This window comes from Colossoma macropomum, unplaced genomic scaffold (assembly GCF_904425465.1).
Source record: "Colossoma macropomum unplaced genomic scaffold, Colossoma_macropomum, whole genome shotgun sequence".
Lineage (NCBI taxonomy): Eukaryota > Metazoa > Chordata > Actinopteri > Characiformes > Serrasalmidae > Colossoma > Colossoma macropomum.
In genome coordinates this window covers 29781910-29799571 of record NW_023494792.1, presented here as the reverse complement: position 1 = coordinate 29799571, position 17662 = coordinate 29781910, and the positions used below count along the sequence as shown (strand labels likewise).

Sequence of the window (17662 nt, the reverse complement as noted above, 5' to 3'; positions counted from 1 at the left end):
ATTTGTTTGTCACACAGCGAGATCATCTTGTTGTTGTACAAGATGCTTCTATGTCCATATATAATGTAGGATGTTATTTAAAAATAGGAAAAATGTTGTTTATTCCCTGAAAAAACGATAGAGTCTCATCAGCCCACTCATATCAGTGCTCTATTGACTTGTGTATGCCGTGCGGTGCACCGTGGGAACTCACTGTTATTAATATGAATCACTTATTAGGTTCATCTATAGGTTCCTTTTCTGTTTTCACACACTTGAGAAATGACTCCTCCAGAATTCTTCCTTTATTTCGCTTCGAGGAGCTCTACACCCATGGGCAGCCTTTAGGAGCTTTTCTGCCGAGTTGAAATGTTAATGAGCTCTTCTGCATCAGTAGGCGCAGTAAGGTGGTTGCTGACATTTGTAGCAGTTTTTATTCTAACTCACACAGTGACCTGGAGGGGTTATGGATATGCTGGTGTCAGCCGATCGCTTCCATAGCTATGACACCCAGCCATATCTGACTTCAGACTAGAGAGCTGCACGGGAAGATAGCAGTAACAGTTTTTTCCCTATGGTGTCAACTAGGGTCAGGCTGTATGACGGTGATATATACCCTGGTATTTAAAGGTGCAGTGTGTGAGGCCTGATTCACACATACTGCTTCTGCATGGCGTGAGTGACATGGAAAGTCTTGCTTTCCATTTCAGTGGCCACGTTAACTGGTCAGCACTTTCACACAGGCTGCGTGTTGGCAGAGTGTCCCAAATGCTGCACTGAAGCAACACGGTATTTCGAGGATAGACCTGGCGCAGATTTTTTCTAGCGCATCACACAGGAAAATACACTGAAATAAGTCATGAAAATGAATGAAAATTAAGCAAAGTGTCATATACAAACTTTTAATTTAATTTAATTTAAAACATGATGAAATACTAGTTAAATATTCCATGCTGCAGACAGATTTCCCGGTTGGTCGACCAGGCCTGAAACTTTTTCCTAATCACAAGTCAGAATGCTGTCAAGGACAAACAAATGTACCGTGCACTTTAATAAATTATATTTTTGTTGAGCAGAGTGACTGATGTGCCCATTTATCTGTCCGGAAAAAGGAATGTCTGTATAACATTCTCGCTGCTCTGCTCCACGGTAGCATGTGTGAATGAGATCCAAGATCTAGTGGCATCTAGCAGTGAGGTTGCAGATTGCAACCAACTCAGTACCCCTCTATCACTTTTCCCTTTCCAAGCGTGTAGTAGAACCTACAGTACCTGTTGCGTTTTCTGCCGATTTGCTTCTTTATGTTTTCACTGCTTCGACAACGAGGGTTTACCCTCTTTTGCTTTTTCTTGTGCTAAACAATAAGTTTGATCCTCATTTCTCATAATTTGGGTTCTCATGTTTCTCACAACACAGACTGGTTAGCCAGCACCTGCCGCAGCCATTGATTCTACTTCTTTCTGCGTCTTCCAGTTGGTGCTATAGAGCCCCAAAATTCAAGCTGTCGCTTCAACTTGGAAATGCGGAAGGCTTTCTGTAGAGACAGTGTTTGGTTTGTCTGTTCTGAGCTGCTGTAGAAATGTGGTGGTGCAACATGCCGGCCTCTGTTGGAAGAGGACCCACTCCCTATGTAGATATGAAGGGCTCATGCTAAGCTAACAAAAACACAATGATTCGTAGTTACAGGTAATTATGCACTGTTAAAACATGGTTTTGTATACTATATTCCATTTCTGCTAAAGGATCCCCCTAAATTTTACACACTGCACCTTTAAAAATGATGCCGTTATTTAAAAATGATGGTGACATTTTAAAATTATGCCACACCTGAATGGATGAATGAACACATTCCACCCGTTTATATTTTAGAGGGCCTCACTGATTGGTGGTGTAGGAGTTCACAGATAGGTGGTGCTAATAGAAAGAGGGGAAAACCCAGAGCCAAGAAAAACCTCAGAAACGCTAAGCAGGACATCAGCTCAGCTATAGCCAAGAGCTAGAATAGCCACAGAATACATTTGAATTTGCCTTTCTCTGTAACACCAGGTGCTCTCAGATATAGCCTAAATCAGTGTCATTTTAACATTAGTTAGCTGGAACCAAGCCTGTGCTGTGGTGTATGGCACGTTTGGCTTGCTAACTAAGCTCTTATTAGCTTAGTCAAAACGTTACAGTCCTAAACATCACAGAAGTTAATCATCACAGGCAACAGTCATAATCAAACCTGTACTGTGGTGTGTGGATCTGTCTTTAACCTGCTTGCTAATCTGCCAATAAGGCCAGATCCAAGCACCATGGTACAGATTCAGTTTCGCCTTTCTGTCTCTTGGTGACCATGTAAGTGTTTAACACAGGAAGATGCAGCAAAAAAGCATCACAAATACTTTGACATCACTTACGAGCCCCCCCCCCCACCATGGGTATAATGACGTATATTATGGTAGTATTTGGAGACGGTTTAAAAAAGGGATACCACCCAATCCTAGTGACATCTTGAATGAGGATACACTTCACAGTATTCCCATGAAAATGGTCAGGAAATATCTGTTAACACAGCGGGAATAGTAATGAAAAGACCAGTTTGTTTTTTTACAACAGCCAAGGTGAATTCATTCCATATGCTTAACCCACCATTCTCACTTTGACCGAGCGATCTCTCTCGCATACCGATCTCACTTGATTTTCTTCGTCCTCCTTCACTGCTTAGTAACATTGCTATCAAACTGCTTAGCAGTCCATGACTACCTTGAAGTTTTAGTTCTTTAGAGGGCGTTTCCTGTGTGTATATATTTTGAATGGAAAGCTCAAAATGCGGTCAGATGTGCCTGAGGGACACCTAACAGTCTGACAGACTGAATATTGTTTTCTATCCATTTTAAATGCCAAAACCAACTTTAAAGACATCTGGTTTAGATTTTTCTGTGTAGTACACCTCACCATCAGCTTAATGCAGACAGCAAAATGAACAAAATCCATGTTTGTTTAAAGGTGAGTCATTTCATTTGCTGTTTAGTTAGTAATATGTGATCATTTTTCTGAATAATAAGCTTTGAAGTGAGATTAAAATCTTTGAATGGAAAATGGGCATTTATGAAATTATTCCACAAAGTTTTGAAATAGTGGAAATTAGAAAAGTTCTAACGTGTGTCTCTTGCTCTTAAAATTAAGTCTAGCAGATGAAAAACTGTCCAAAAGTGTAGGGAGAAATATTTACATTTCAGGTTTACCGTTATATTTCCAATATCTTGCAAAACTGTATGACGCCCTTAAAAGTCATCAGATTTGTCTGGATTACAAATATCATTTATACACATTATTCCAGGTGATATGTTTGTTTAAAACAAACTTTCAAAGTCATGTTTCATTATTTGTCAGAACATCTTAAAAAATATGTACAACACTGAAAAATACTGTTTGCTTAAGTATTTAGACTAGTACTTGATAGAACCACCTTTTGCTGCAATAGCAGCTTCACGTCTGTTGTGGTGAGTTTCTACCAGCTTTGCGCACTGTGTCTAATTGAATTTGGCTTTATTTTTTCATTACAGTGCAGTGTGGAGGCATCAGAATGTGCTGTGTTCAGTTCTTCTAAATGGGATGTCGACTTTATATAATGCAATTCAGACGGAGTTACAAAAGCTAGAAAAACTTTATGAGGATATTTAGCCATAGCAACTAAACAACCCCATGGCTGCTTTCTTTTGCTTTTTTAAAGCTTTTGTTTCCTGGCAGAAATTGGAATATAAATCTGTCTTAAGTATTGAAATACAGAGGTTTGATGGCCTGCAAGTCATCACTTCATTAGAAAATCTCTGCCTTAGCTTTGCAGCGTACTCTTAAGTTTTGTGAAGTATGCATGCTCACAATGTTTTTGAGGCGTATGGCATGACATTTTAGGAGGTATTCTCGTTGGTATGCTTATGTGAGTGTTTTAAAGTTGTTTTTGCATTTAGTGTGTTGGAGTGGATGAACATTTTTTTTGAAAACAAAAAACTGGATTTGGATTTTAAAATATCCAGACACATTTGGATGAGGCCTTAGTTTGGCTCCACTCACGCTTCTTTCCTTATTTTGTCTAGGATTAAGAAATGTGAGCAATGTTATGAAAACTGAGAATTCTGTGAAAAACATACTCATGGTTCCTGTGTTTGTTTTCAGAGCATGATGAGTGTATAAGTGGACTACACAGCTGCGATGAGAATGCGCTGTGCTTCAATACGGTGGGAGGACACAGCTGCACCTGCAAGCCAGGATACATGGGTAATGGCACTGTCTGCAGAGGTGAGTGCACATGCATTACTATCCCCACTATTTCATTCTCTTAAATCTATGACTTGCGGTGCTGCGGCCCCTTATTTTCTCAGTTTATATTTACACTGACTTCTGCTGGCATTCGCAACCAGTTTTTCCAGTTCTTATAATGGAGAATTTATCAGCCCCCCCTCTACCCCGTACATCAATAGAAAGGGACCGCTATAGGACCACTGCTGACCAGATATTATTTGGACAGTGAATCGTTCTCAGCACAGCAGTAACAATGACATGTTACTGTGTGTTTCACTGGTACAAGAGTATCAGACACAGCAGTGTTGCTGGAGTTTAAACATCTATGTGTCCCTGCTGGGAAAGTCCACCCACCAAAACTATCCAGCCACAGTGGTCCTGCAGTCACTGTATGACTATTGATGGAAGGATAAAGGTCAACTGACAGAAATAGTGCATGGAAAAGATCAGGCAATGTCTATTTACACTAAGTGAAAACAGCATTAACTACAAAGCTTGGCTATTTGTACTAACTACGCCTGGTAAATCATGTGACAATAACACAAGAAAAAGCTTATTTTAGCTGTAAATTGCATATTTTCCAGGAACAAAAACAAGATAGCATTGGAGTAAATAAATCTTTTTATTTTTTTAATTTAAATTTATTTATTATTATATTTATTATTAATTAATTAAATAAATAAATAATTAAAATATCAATCTAACGGTAAGAATTGTTAAAGGTGAAACATTTGTGACAACAGAGTGATGCTAGTTGGTGTAGCGCTGTGGGTAACACCAAGGCCCTTCATGTTTAAAACTAGGGTTTGATTCACCATCTGGGTCAGAGGTCAGCAATATGCGACTCTTTTACTGCCCTGTTGCGGCTCCACAGCAGAATTAGATTTTTAGGTACAAATAAAATAATCCTCCTTTGCAGTAAAGTAAAGCTCTGCTAGTCGTTCTAACACAGTTTTAACAATAAATGGTCTGAAACGCTGGAGTTAACATATAACTGCTAATTCACCTTTAACCCTGGAGCTTGGCACTCAGACTGCTGGTCACATAGCAGCAACAACAATCTCACCTAGCTAGTAAATAACAAAACGGCAAAGAGAAAGATTTAAGACAAACATTGATCATTTGGAGATAAATGGACTTATTTGCAATTATAAACACTCAGCTGGTTTCCTGATATGTTTACCCTGCAACGAGAAACTGTCAAACACTAAAAAGTCGCAAAGCTGAAGTCAACTTCTCATTCAGCAGCTTCTTGTTTGAATTTTCTCGTTCTGCCTTAAATGGTGCAGCAGTTACATTCTGGCGCCTCAGGCACCATTTAAGGTGGAACAGGAAAATTCGAAAAAGAAGCTGGCAAATGAGAAGCTGCTTTAAGCCTAGTAAAAAGTTGTATACTGAGAGACATTTTACCAGGCACTGTTCGTACTTTTGAGGAAAGGTTTCCTGCCAGAGATGCGAGAAAATTGCTATAGTTGAGCTAAAGCTTAAAGCAGAGCAAAATCTGTGTTTTCGTTTATATTATAATTTTTAGCCTTTACTAGTGCATCAGCACATACTGAGACATATTTACAGCTAAGATGGTAAAATGGGCATAAAATGTTGTGGCTCCTAAGGTGGTTTGATTTTTGTTGAAAGTACAAAATGAGGCAATGAGAGAATTTGCACTCTGTTTTCAATAGTTGTTCTTTTGGCATTATAGCTTGTCAGTTAATGTTTTTTAAAATTTTAATTAAAGAGAGTTAAGGTCAAGAGAAGTGTCCATTGTTATTGTGTTAAACAAAATTAGTCCTTCAAATCAACTTAAATTTTTGCAGTCAAAATGAAAACGCACTTTTGATAGTCATTTGGACAAATTATTTATTTATTTTTTTTAAAAAATGCATACATGCTGTGTATAAGTAAGTGTAGATGTAATCAATAGAAGTAACAAGTCAAACAGGGATAATAACCCAAGAGAGTGTTTAGTAAGAATGACATCCGCACAGTACAGCTTAGAGGAAAAGCAGAATAATTTTTATTGCTGACATATAGGCTAACACTGCTGAATTAATACCAAGAAATAGAATAAAATAAGCGTATAATTAAGTAAATAGCATGATGTTACTTTGAATGCAGTTTATAATGTGTACATAGCAACATCATTCTATTTACACTTAAATAGCATCTCCCAAAAGATAAACTATAGTTATTAACTGTACAACTACAAGGAGCACAAACCAGGTAGTCTAGTGTGTCTAATAAAGTGGGCCGTAAGTGAGCACGGTTTAAAAAGTCGAGTAACACTGCTGAGCCTGATACGGTCATACCAGCGCAAAACACACTACCATGTTAGTATTACCACTGTGCCGAGAATCCACCACCCAAATAATATCTGGTCAGTGGTGTTCTTACGGTGGGCTCTTTCTGTTGGACAGGGTAGAAGGAGATAAAAAGTTGTGCAGTTACAGATGGACTGCAGTCAGTAATTGTATATGTGCGTATGTTTGTTTGCTCTGCAGCACAGTGTGATGGGCTGTGCCATAACGGAGGTTCCTGTGTGGCTCCTGACACTTGCATCTGCCAGCAGGGCTTCACTGGGAGGAGATGTGAAACAGGTAGGAGTGTATGATCTGCTGCTAGGCTCAGCTTGAAACCCAGAGCTCAAGTAGATTTATAGAATGTAAAAATATGTTATGGGGAATGTAACAAAGACTCAGTGGATGGCATATCAAAGGCAGTACAAATGCAATCAGATGCATATTGTTTTGCTTTGATGGTTGTGGTATGGGCATATAATGGTAAGGTAAAAATAAAAAAGAATTACTATAAGTTACAGTTATATGCAAAAGTTTGGGCACCCAGGTCAAGTTACATGTTTTGTTGATTCTCTAATCTACAGAGAACACACTTACGCACATTTAAATGCACAACTACTGTTTATTTACTGAATTCAACATATTTGACAAAAAAAGACATAAAAAGTGACTTGTGCAAAAGTTATGCCATATTTTAGGTTTTTTTTTTCTGTATGTTAAAAGCAAATTTAAGTGTGTTCTCCGTAGAGGATGTGTTAACTTATTTTCACTTCAAAAATCAACAAAAAATCAACAAAACATGTAACTTGACCAGGGGTGTTCAAACTTTTGCGTCAGACTGAGTGCCTCACCACACGATCCAATCTGAGAATTTGTCCATGTCCCCTTAAACTTGTTTAAATCTGCCACCAAAGGAGTTAAGACACGCAAATGTTCACGTTCAGCCAGAGTGAAACATTTCAGTATGTAGAATTAGAGCTTTCTGTGTACCGTGTTTTTCCTGTGTACCTCCGTATAAAAGATGTATGAGGCTTCCTTTATTGTTGGATGCGCTGTAATATTTTCTAACTGTGCACATAAGCTCACTCAGTGCGATTCTGATCAGTAAGCTTGATTATTGACTGGATTTATCAGAGTAACGATAAAACGTGACAGATATGAGACTCCTGTTCCTATTCACATGTTTTCTTATTCAAAATGGAGTTTTCCAAAATGTTAGATCGCTTACATATCAAATGAATGCAGCAACAGCACTGAGAAATCACATGATTCTCAGAGATGAGCAGATTAAACACCAGAAGTACAAGTAGTACAATACAAGAATAAAATACAAGAATAAGTTTTTAAAGCCTAAACAATAAAAATGGACTGAACAATAATAAACCACGCATAGCTTTTCAAATATTCCAAAATATTTTCTTGAAAAAGGAGACTTAGGAAGCCTTTAAAAGACTTCATTAAAAAAAACCACTTTTTTTTAACAATCCATATAAATGATAGCAGTAGGAGAATTTAAAGTTAGTTGGCAAACTGCCAACCAATTATTGCCATTTCATTGAGAGGGTACATTTTAATTTATATATATATTTTTTAAGTACTTGTGACAGCCCTACACCTAATGTAGAGTACTGTTCATTCAGCAGAATGGAAGTAGAGGCTCTTACCTGCACTCTTTTTTAAAGTGGGGGATGCTTTGTGCATGTGTATGTGTGTACATGTGTGTTGCCCATTGCGTAACAGTGCCACAGCAGGACATCTGGCTGGAGTCCTCAGCAGCATTTCAAGTGGCAGGACAACACCCACTCGCTCACCACTATGTGTGAGTGACAGCAGCATGAGCGAGAGAGAAAGAGAGAGAGAGATCCAAAGTGCTAGTGTGAAAGCAGCCAGGTTGTGTGAAGCTTGGTTAGTGAAGCTCCAGCATGATTGGCTGCCTGTCTCTGTGGTTGTGTAATTCTGGTGTTCTTGGAGAGAGCTGACAGTGACACTGATAAGGTGACAGTTACTTTTCTACCCTTGGCGGAAAGTGTGTGCCCGCAGACTCGTCACTCAGTGCACGCCGTTCACAGTGTGTATTTATTTTATCAAATAAATGCAATTCTGCTTCTTATCTTCCTCGTGATTCCTGTCATGCCAGGCCATTATGGAAATGTCACTGCTCAAGTGTTCAAATGATGACTTGATATTATTTTTACATATTGCACATCACTATTGGGCAGTATACTGGTTCATCTGGTATACCATTTGAAATTTGTTTCTAGTTCACTGTTTTGCCACAAATAAGCACAGTTAACTCAACATACATACAGTGCAAAAGATGCTAAAGCCCTAATCTCCTGTGTAATGAGTTGCAGTCTCAGGTGAGTTAGTCCAGTTTATTTTTAAGGTAGCTGACATTAGATATGTAATGTAATATAGAATATTAGTAATGACTTAAAGGGGGAAAAGAGGTGGGAGAAAAAGCTGCCACCTGCTTCAATACCAGTTTTTACAAGCCATCCTCCATTTGGCCTTGTTATTTTCCCTTGAGGGAATCCCGGTGATGTCTTAAAAGCTGTTCCATTACTGTATTAGCTCAAATGAATTGTGTCAGATAAGCCCTTTGAGGGGCAAGGGTCCAAGTGAACACAAGGGTTCACCTTAGCAGCAACACTTGTAAACTACTCTTATAGTCTCTTATACATTAATACTGGTACAACTTCACTATATTATCTGTGAAAACAGAAATTGGGGATTGGACGCAGTATCGGTTCATACCCACTGTTAAAGGCCTCGTACCAGAATGGCAGGTCAAAACACAAATTGGGACGTACTTAATTAAACTGTAAGTCATCTTGTATATTAAACTAATCCAGAATAGTCTTCTAGACAAAATAAAACCAAAAAATTTGTGCGTTATGTCCTAAATCCATATATTAAATAGCCTCCCGCAATGTTGTTCACCTTCGAGTTGCGAACGGTTGGAAAGGTTGTGCTGTAATGGCTGCATGCACCATTTCTGGTTTAAGACTGAGCTTAGTGGAAACATTAGCTTGTTTAGAGGTAAGAGAAAAGATGGTTATTTCACATAAGAAGCCCAAACTAAAGCTATCAGTTCAGAAAGGTATCATTTTTGTTATGCTGAGGTCCTAAAAAGGCACTAAAAAGTATTGAAGTTAAAAATTCTGCAGCTCTGGACAAGTCAAGAGGCTCTACAGTAATTGTTTTTCAACTCTCGTCCTGGTTTCAACACAATTTGCCCCACCTGCTCCAGCTAATCAACCTCTTCCCAAGTCGCTGATTTGCTGGATCAGAAGTATAGGAGTTAATTATGGAGCCAGGGAGTTTATTGGATACAGGTTGGAACTAAACTCTGCAGGAGCAGGATTGTTTGAAGACCATTGCTCTACAGCTTCTGAGCTAATGCTGACAGAGCGAAGGACTGTAATATTCACCAGATTCCAGCAGTATATGATGGATGGGCATCACTATGCACTTACATGTGCTCTCCTTTATTTTAGTAGTGTTAGACTAAAATATTGTTAGTGTTAGTGTTAGTTTATGTATCTTCTTCATGTGTTTTGCTATTTTGCGCAGATTCTCTTCAGTTGTTAAATATAGTTCTTATTGAAAGTGAAGGGACATTCCAGAATACACTGTTAGAAATAAAGGTTTTGTGCGGGTACATTTTTCGTTTATCGAGGTACAAACAATGTAAATGTGCCTTCGAAGGTATATCAGTGGTTTGAAGGTCCAATTGTGCACCTTAAGTATGTTTTTCCCAGTGGAAAAATAGATATTTGCACCTTTTCGTAACCTAATGTTTTAAAACAGAACAATACAATAAAAAGCCTGGAGATGCAACGTGGTGTGTGGAGTCAGTACAGCTTGGAAAATATAATTTCAATGGATTATGATACAATGATATATGTTCCCTGACTGAAGGTACTGAGATGTATCCTTGAGGGTATAACCCCAGTGACAAGAGGGGTACTGCCCCAGTGACAGTTTACTACCTTTTTTTCTGAGAGTGTAGTAAATCACTGTTAAACTACAAAAATAGGTTTACTTAAGCATCTTTTTTTAATTATTATTATGATGTGAGATTCACCAAAGCCAATAAAAATGTCAATTGTACATTTAATTGATTAAAATTTTTGGCCATTTCTACTGCATGTGCAAATATTCAAGAATGAAGTGCAAATCTGTGTTCAACTAAAACCTCTCTTTCTCTCTATTAGAAGGGATTCCATTATTAAACACACTGCCTTTGTCAGTGAACCTCTTTGTCAATTCTAGAAAATGTGCGGTGCTTATTGCCGACACGCTAATACCCCTGCTCAGATTAGAATAGAAAAAGCAATCCATTAGTTTCACTAGATCTTACATTTGCAGGTAAAGAAGAAAAGCATTTTGGGAGAACATTATTGTTATTCCACATGTGTGCTTAATGAAAAGCATCTACCAAGGCACAGTGTTATCTTCTCAATCAAATGTTCTCCTCAACCAGAGACAATTTGTGAATAAAACAGGCTGGAGGAGGAATTTCTCTCTCTCTCTCTCTCTCTCTCTCATTATGAGGCTGTAGGAAATGAAAGTGAGCGAGCGAGCGAGTGGGAACTCATGGTGCCTTTAATACCCTAGGCTTTAAAGCTGGAGAGATTGGCCCGTGTAAAAACCCTGAGGAGTGCCTTAGATCCTTAACAGACGTTCTGCTCATAAAGAAAACCCAATTACCGTAGGTCCCTAGGGTTAAACACCCGGGGCCAAATCTCTCCCTTTCCTCTTGAAGAAGACATTTGTGCACGCATACCGGACAATGCTTTCTACGATATGTGAACAGGAAAACACGCTAAGCTCTTGAGACCGATCTGGTTTGAATGCAATAAGCCCCAAGTTTTAGTTTTTACAATAAGGGCAGCACTCAGGCTCCTTCAATCACGGCGGTTCTCTTAGGAATGCTGTACTTAGGGAGACATTTGTTCATATGAAATGCCATAATGGAAAGCTACTGCTATCAAACTTTAATGAGGACGTCTTTGGAAGTGGGATCTCTCTGTGTAGTTAAGAAAGTCCCTCAGGAAGCAGGATAATGGTGTATATACAGAGACAGAAAAGAGCTTGCACTCTACTTGTTTAAGCTTGTTAAAATTTATTTTCGTTTCCAGTATGTATTCAGAGGCATTTCCCGTCATGTTCATTTAAGGTTGGTTAATTAGCATTTATAAACACGAGAGAGGATGGAGCGTTCTCATGCTTTGCACCGTAAATTGGTTCAACGCAGTGTTTCATGTAAGACAATCTCATTTCAGCAGAGATATTTACTCCACAAATCTCCCCAGGTGACAGGTGTAGTGTTGCTGTAGTCACAGTCTGTGCAGAGTTATTAAAAATCCTCTTCAGAAACTCACAGACTTCAACATTTGTTTCAAGTCAACTATAGTGTATAACTTTTGTTTGCTTATTATTCATTCCTGTTTCTTTTCCTGAAGGTATACATTTGATTTGATTCAGCTATATATACATACACACACATACACACACACACACACATATATATATATATATATATATATATATATATATATATATATATAAACACACCTATATGAGCTTGTTTAACATCACAAGGAGTGTGGAGTGTGTCTGTGGGAATTTTGACCATTCAGTCAAAAGAGCACTTGTGAGGTCAGGCTGATGTTGGAGAAGGCCTGGCTCACAATTCATCCCAAAGGTGTTCACTGGGGTTGAGGTCAGGACTCTGTAGGTCACTGGAGTTCTTCCACACCAAACTCATCAAACCATGCCTTATGGGCCTCACACAGTCTTTTTGGAACAAGAAAGGGCCTTCCCCAAACTTTTGCCACAAAGTTGGTAGCATATAATTGTCTAGCAGGGCAGAAATTTCACTGACTTGTGGCAAAGGTGGCATCCTATGACAGTGGAACATTTAAAGTCACTGTGCTCTTCAGTCTGACCCATTCTACTGCCAGTGTTTCTCTATGTTTGTTCATATTTGCTTAAGCAATGGGTGTGGCTAAAACACTTGAACTCAATAATTAGGAGGCATGTTCACATACTTTTGGACATATAGTGTATATACATACATTTGTCCCCATGTGATAAATATGATCTGACAGGGGCTGCAACAAAGTCCATGTTTCATTTTATATTTGAATTTTATCAAACAAGCTTTTCCAGTCAGATTTTGCTCTTTGCCTTTTTTCAGAATCAGCAGTCAAACCTGATCAAACAATAAATTTCATGGCAGGTTTCCCAGGCCAGGATTAAGCCTAGCTGTGAGCTAGAAAAAGCTTTTCAGTGCTGTAACCTCTGACAGTATAAATCAGTTCTGGACTAGACACATTTTTATCTGAAAAAGCCTTTTTGAATCAGTTTTATAGCCTAGGCTCCAGCCTATACCTAAAAGTCTACATATAGCAAAGTTTATAAATGATTGTACAGTCACAGTTTTTGTTGCTTTAGTTGAGTAGTTTAGTTTTACTTGATTTAAAATTAAACAATAACTGAGATTAAAATGCAGATTGTCAGTTCAAGAGTGCAAATGTCAGAGGCCCTCCATTTATTTAATTTCCAGTCAAAAAAGCCATGCAAGTTATACATTTTCAGAGATTAGGTACAAGAAAACCCACTTACAAAAAAAAGCAGGACTCCTGACAACTGTGCATGACCTGGTATACCACCAAAACTGTCACCGTCAGTTAAACAGTACTTAAAGCTTTCATCTTTGAGAGAGAGCAGAAGATCAAGCCCCATGTTTACTTCTGAAAAAATCCACAGGTGTTTCTGTCCATCCTTCCACTGAGAGAAGACAAGTCAACACTATGAGTCTGAAAGAATGTGTAGCTGTCAAGAACCTGTTACTGAGAAAAGACATTAGACAAAAAAGAAGGTGCAAACAAAGAAGCTGCTGGTGTTTTACAGAACAATGGAGTGACCACCCCAGAGTCCAGACCTCAACATTATTGAATGTTTAATAGATTTCTTGCATCGTGAAAAGCAGAAAATACAACCAACTTGTAAGACTGAACTTTGGAAGTGTGGAGAAATATCCCTACAGATTTCTTTGAAACACTAAAAGCAAGTCTCTTGAAAGCAAGGAAAGCTATAATCAAGTCAAAGGGTAGGTTGTTGAGACTTCTGTGTAATTTTCTTTTAAAAAAATGTTTCTACTTTTTTTGTTCTGACATTGAAAAATGAATAACTTGTACTTAATGGCCATTTTGACTGTAAAATTAAACAAATAGTCTCTGACTTTTACACAGTGCTGTATATGTCCATATCAGGTGAACAGCGTAAGAATAACAATACTTTACATATATTATTCTCCTAATTTAAGAGAGCCAAAAATTAGCTGCTGAGGGTCATTACATTATTATTCATTACTGAAGAGCTGACATTTGATGCTTCATTTGAATCTGGAGTTTGTTGCTGTTGTCTTTCAACCTGAAGAACAAAGAAGTGTCAGTGGGAGTAAAGCAGCCCATCGTAAGTCTGAAAAATCAGAATAAATCAGGCAGAGACAGCTAAAAGATTAGGTGAGCCAGAATCAATTGTTTGGTTTATCATGAAAAAGCAATAATGCTCTGCCATAGCAAATGACCTGGTAGAGCGCAGATGACAGCGGTAGTGGATGACTGAAGAAAACTTTCAATCATGAAGAAAAACTGTTGAGTGCATGCAGAACATTATGCAGGAAGATGGACATAGATTTATCAAAAACTACAATAAAGAGCAGAATATACCAGCATGACCTCCGAGAGTTTTTGGGAGGTATTTTATTTACTAGAGACAAAACTGAAGACAGGAAACACCCAAAACAAGCATGTACTCAAATCTCCGCATCATCTGAGAAGATACACTGTTGATGCTCACATCCAGAGCAGGTTAAAAAAGTATATTCTAGTGAGTCCAAAGTACCCTCGAGCTAAAACCCTGCAGAAAGAAAAGACAGAGCTGATACCTAGACAGAAAGATAAAAAACACAGAATTCAGATGTAGAACCAGTGCCATACAGTACATTTCAGTAAGTGCTAGATTAGTGTTCATTGAAGTGCTTCACAAAGAGATGGGTGTGATCTTTTCCGTCCAAGTACTAAACCTGACCATTTTCTTTAAGGTGATTGTTAATTTGTCCAGTTATTTGTGCTCTCTTTAAAAGATGGAGTAAATGTGTTACATTTTGAATTATGTAAATCATGTAGATTTGAAGAGGTTTTTAATTTGAGAATGGAAGGTGGGGGTCTTGTTCTGAAGAAGTCTCCCTCTTTCCCAATAGCAGATCATGGTCATGTTTTTGGCCAGTCCACTGATACGGTATTTTATTTTTTAATGAGTTAAAACCTTGCTGGAATTCATTGCCTTACGGTATGATAAATGGAAACTTTGTGGAACAGAAGGGATCTGAAATGTGAAAGGAAAGTGAAGATATTCATATTTCTTTCTTCAGCAACTTCCAAACAGTGGGTGCAAAAAGGTTAATATCTGTAAATTATCTTTATTTGCAACATTCAGCTACCATTTCGTTTGACTGAAATTTCTGTAGAACACATTGATTTTTGTGTACTTTCATAGCCACTGTGAGAGCTCAGCAACCATCTACAAGTTACATTGCATGCAGCGATAACTGGGGTCCAAGCATACCACTTCTTAAAGATAGATGCATACATTCATTTAAAAAAGGAGTCAGTACAGGCCTTTTAGCAGATAGAACACAAATGATGGGCAGGTTTTTAGAATGGCCTCTGCTTTTAAAAATTGTTGAGTGGGTGTTTCAAAAGAGAAATTGTCTGCCAATTTTCATACACATTGACCAGTTGACCTTGGTATGTTATGTAAAAGGTTTTTAACAAATAGCAGTACAGTTTTTGACAGAACTTATATTGACATAGTTGTTAAAGTATAATTGCTGAGTCTTTCTACAGTTACTTCTTAAGTACTTTATTCTCCGAACTTATCAGATTGCTTCATGTTCGTGTTAAAATCACTGTAATGTTCTCCCTGGGGACATAGCCTCCAAACCCCCCCTTACAGGGAAGTGGGATTCTGAACTTGTCACTTTTTTGCTGCTCATGAGTTGAATATCTGTAAAAGGAGCATGACTCCTATATGAATCATTCTGCTGTGTTGGTTCAAAGTCAGAGTTCAAAACACATTATAGATTTTTGAATGACTTAGACCCACATCCATTTGCTTTGAGTGACCCTATACCGTAATTATGTTTATATTGTTAAAATAAATGATGGAATATTCCATTTTGTCACTACCAAAACGATCATAATACTACTGAAACTTTATCAGATGTGCTATTTTTAAGCAGAACTCAAATGGTGGCCAGTACATGACTAGCAAACACAGCTTTGAACAGTTGTACACACATAAAATCATATTTTTTATTAAAACACACAAGTTCACTTAATTGCAGAAAATGTTTTTCAGTAGTGACAATTCTTAATGTTAAACACTGATTTTCAGATTTTGGGAACACATTTACTTCAAAACAATGAGATCTAACTGCTCACCATGCAGCCATGAGGGACAGGGATGCAGTCTTACTTCCTGCTCTAAAATGCAGGGGGGTGGCTAAAATAAGGCCCCGCCTACTGACTAAAACTCTTTGCTTTTTGGTAGTGAAGTGAAAACGTAGAGCATCACTTTTAGAAGGTTTTCTTTTTTTAATTTCGATTATATTCATGATAAATTTACAAATTTCAACTTCACTTTAAAAGAAAAAAAAAGAAATTTAGAGGTTTGGGTTTGGGACAGCCACCTCCTAATAGAAAGTACCCTATGAAAGGTGATTTTGTATATATTGGAACTGGGACTGCAGTTTGAACTAATTCAATAGAATGGTTCATATAGTTCAATGTAGATATAAATACCTTGTGTATAGTAGAGCTAACTGTACTGTTCCAGCTCTTCCAGGAATTATTTCTGCTAAATTGAGTTTTAGAGTGAAAAATTAAGATGTGTTCTTCTGGCTGGGGAGAAAGTTTCTTAGACATAAAAATTTTCATCTTCATGAAAACAGAAATCTTTTATCTCTAACGAAACCTGTACTTCAGAGCGGTAGTCTCTGCCTGCTGTGAGTGTGCACGTCTCAGACACAATCCAGACCATAAAACATTCATTACCACACTGCTTCACTGACAGATTTTCAGCTGAAGAAAAGTAAGCCTGTTTTGATAATAAGATATTATGGGAGCAAATCTTTTTGGGTAACTCAATCTAAACTTCATTCAGAAAGCTCCTGTTCTAAGATTTAAAACTATAACCAATTTTTTTAATGTGTGCATAAATGATGAGTTTTCCATTTGATTGAAGTGTTTAATCAGTAGATTTTGGTGTTTTATTCTTGCTTGCTGTTGTTCAACAGCAAAGCAAACTAAATGTTTCTTACCTCAAAGTGTATATTATACTTTATTTCAGTATCTCATAATGTTTTTGGTTTGCAACTAATGTAGGATGCTTAGCAACTAACAACATGGCAACAACGTGAACTCAAGGTTTCTTTAGCGCAAGACACAAGGTTTTAGCTCATAAAGCTCCTGGCCGGCTTCTTTTTAAGGTCCTCTGTGGTTTGGCTTTGCTCAAAGCATAAACAGGGTTTAGAGAAGTCGTAATCAGGCAGTTCTGAGTCTTTGATATGAGGCTCTTCCTCACAGTAAGACACAATGAAAGCATCATCTGCTGTTTTTTGATTTTCAATGAATGTTGATCTGATCTGAGCATAAAAGATTTCATATAAACATGTCTAATTAGACACCAATCCAATCAAGCCTTAAATGAAAAATGTTTCTGAGTGAAAGGCTTTGAATACCTTATAATAGGCTGTAGAAAAGAGAACCATTAGCATAGTTAATAGTAATGAAATGAACTACATGGCTGTTTCAAATCATTTTCCCTCAGTGCACAAGAGCGGTCAAGGAAATGGCATTTTTTCCCCAAAGTAAAACTAAACTGAAAGTGTTTTGTGCACTGAAAGTAGATTAATCTAGCTTTGGTTATTTGGTTATTGCACAATAATTCAAGGTAATAACCTTATTGTATCTTATTTATCTTATTTGCAATTACAAATGCTTAAGTAGGACTTCCTGACTCAAAAA

The 17662-nt window shown here is 37.7% G+C and overlaps 1 protein-coding gene across 1 annotated transcript in view; it reads left to right on the top strand.

The window, feature by feature from the left end:
• Positions 1 to 17662, top strand: part of nell2b (neural EGFL like 2b) — an 83237-nt gene that overhangs the window by 46974 nt on the left and 18601 nt on the right. Inside the window, exons 14-15 of the mRNA XM_036576820.1 lie at positions 4138 to 4260; positions 6762 to 6857. Of these exons, the coding sequence (XP_036432713.1) occupies positions 4138 to 4260; positions 6762 to 6857 (219 nt within the window). The remainder of the gene's footprint in view (positions 1 to 4137; positions 4261 to 6761; positions 6858 to 17662) is intronic.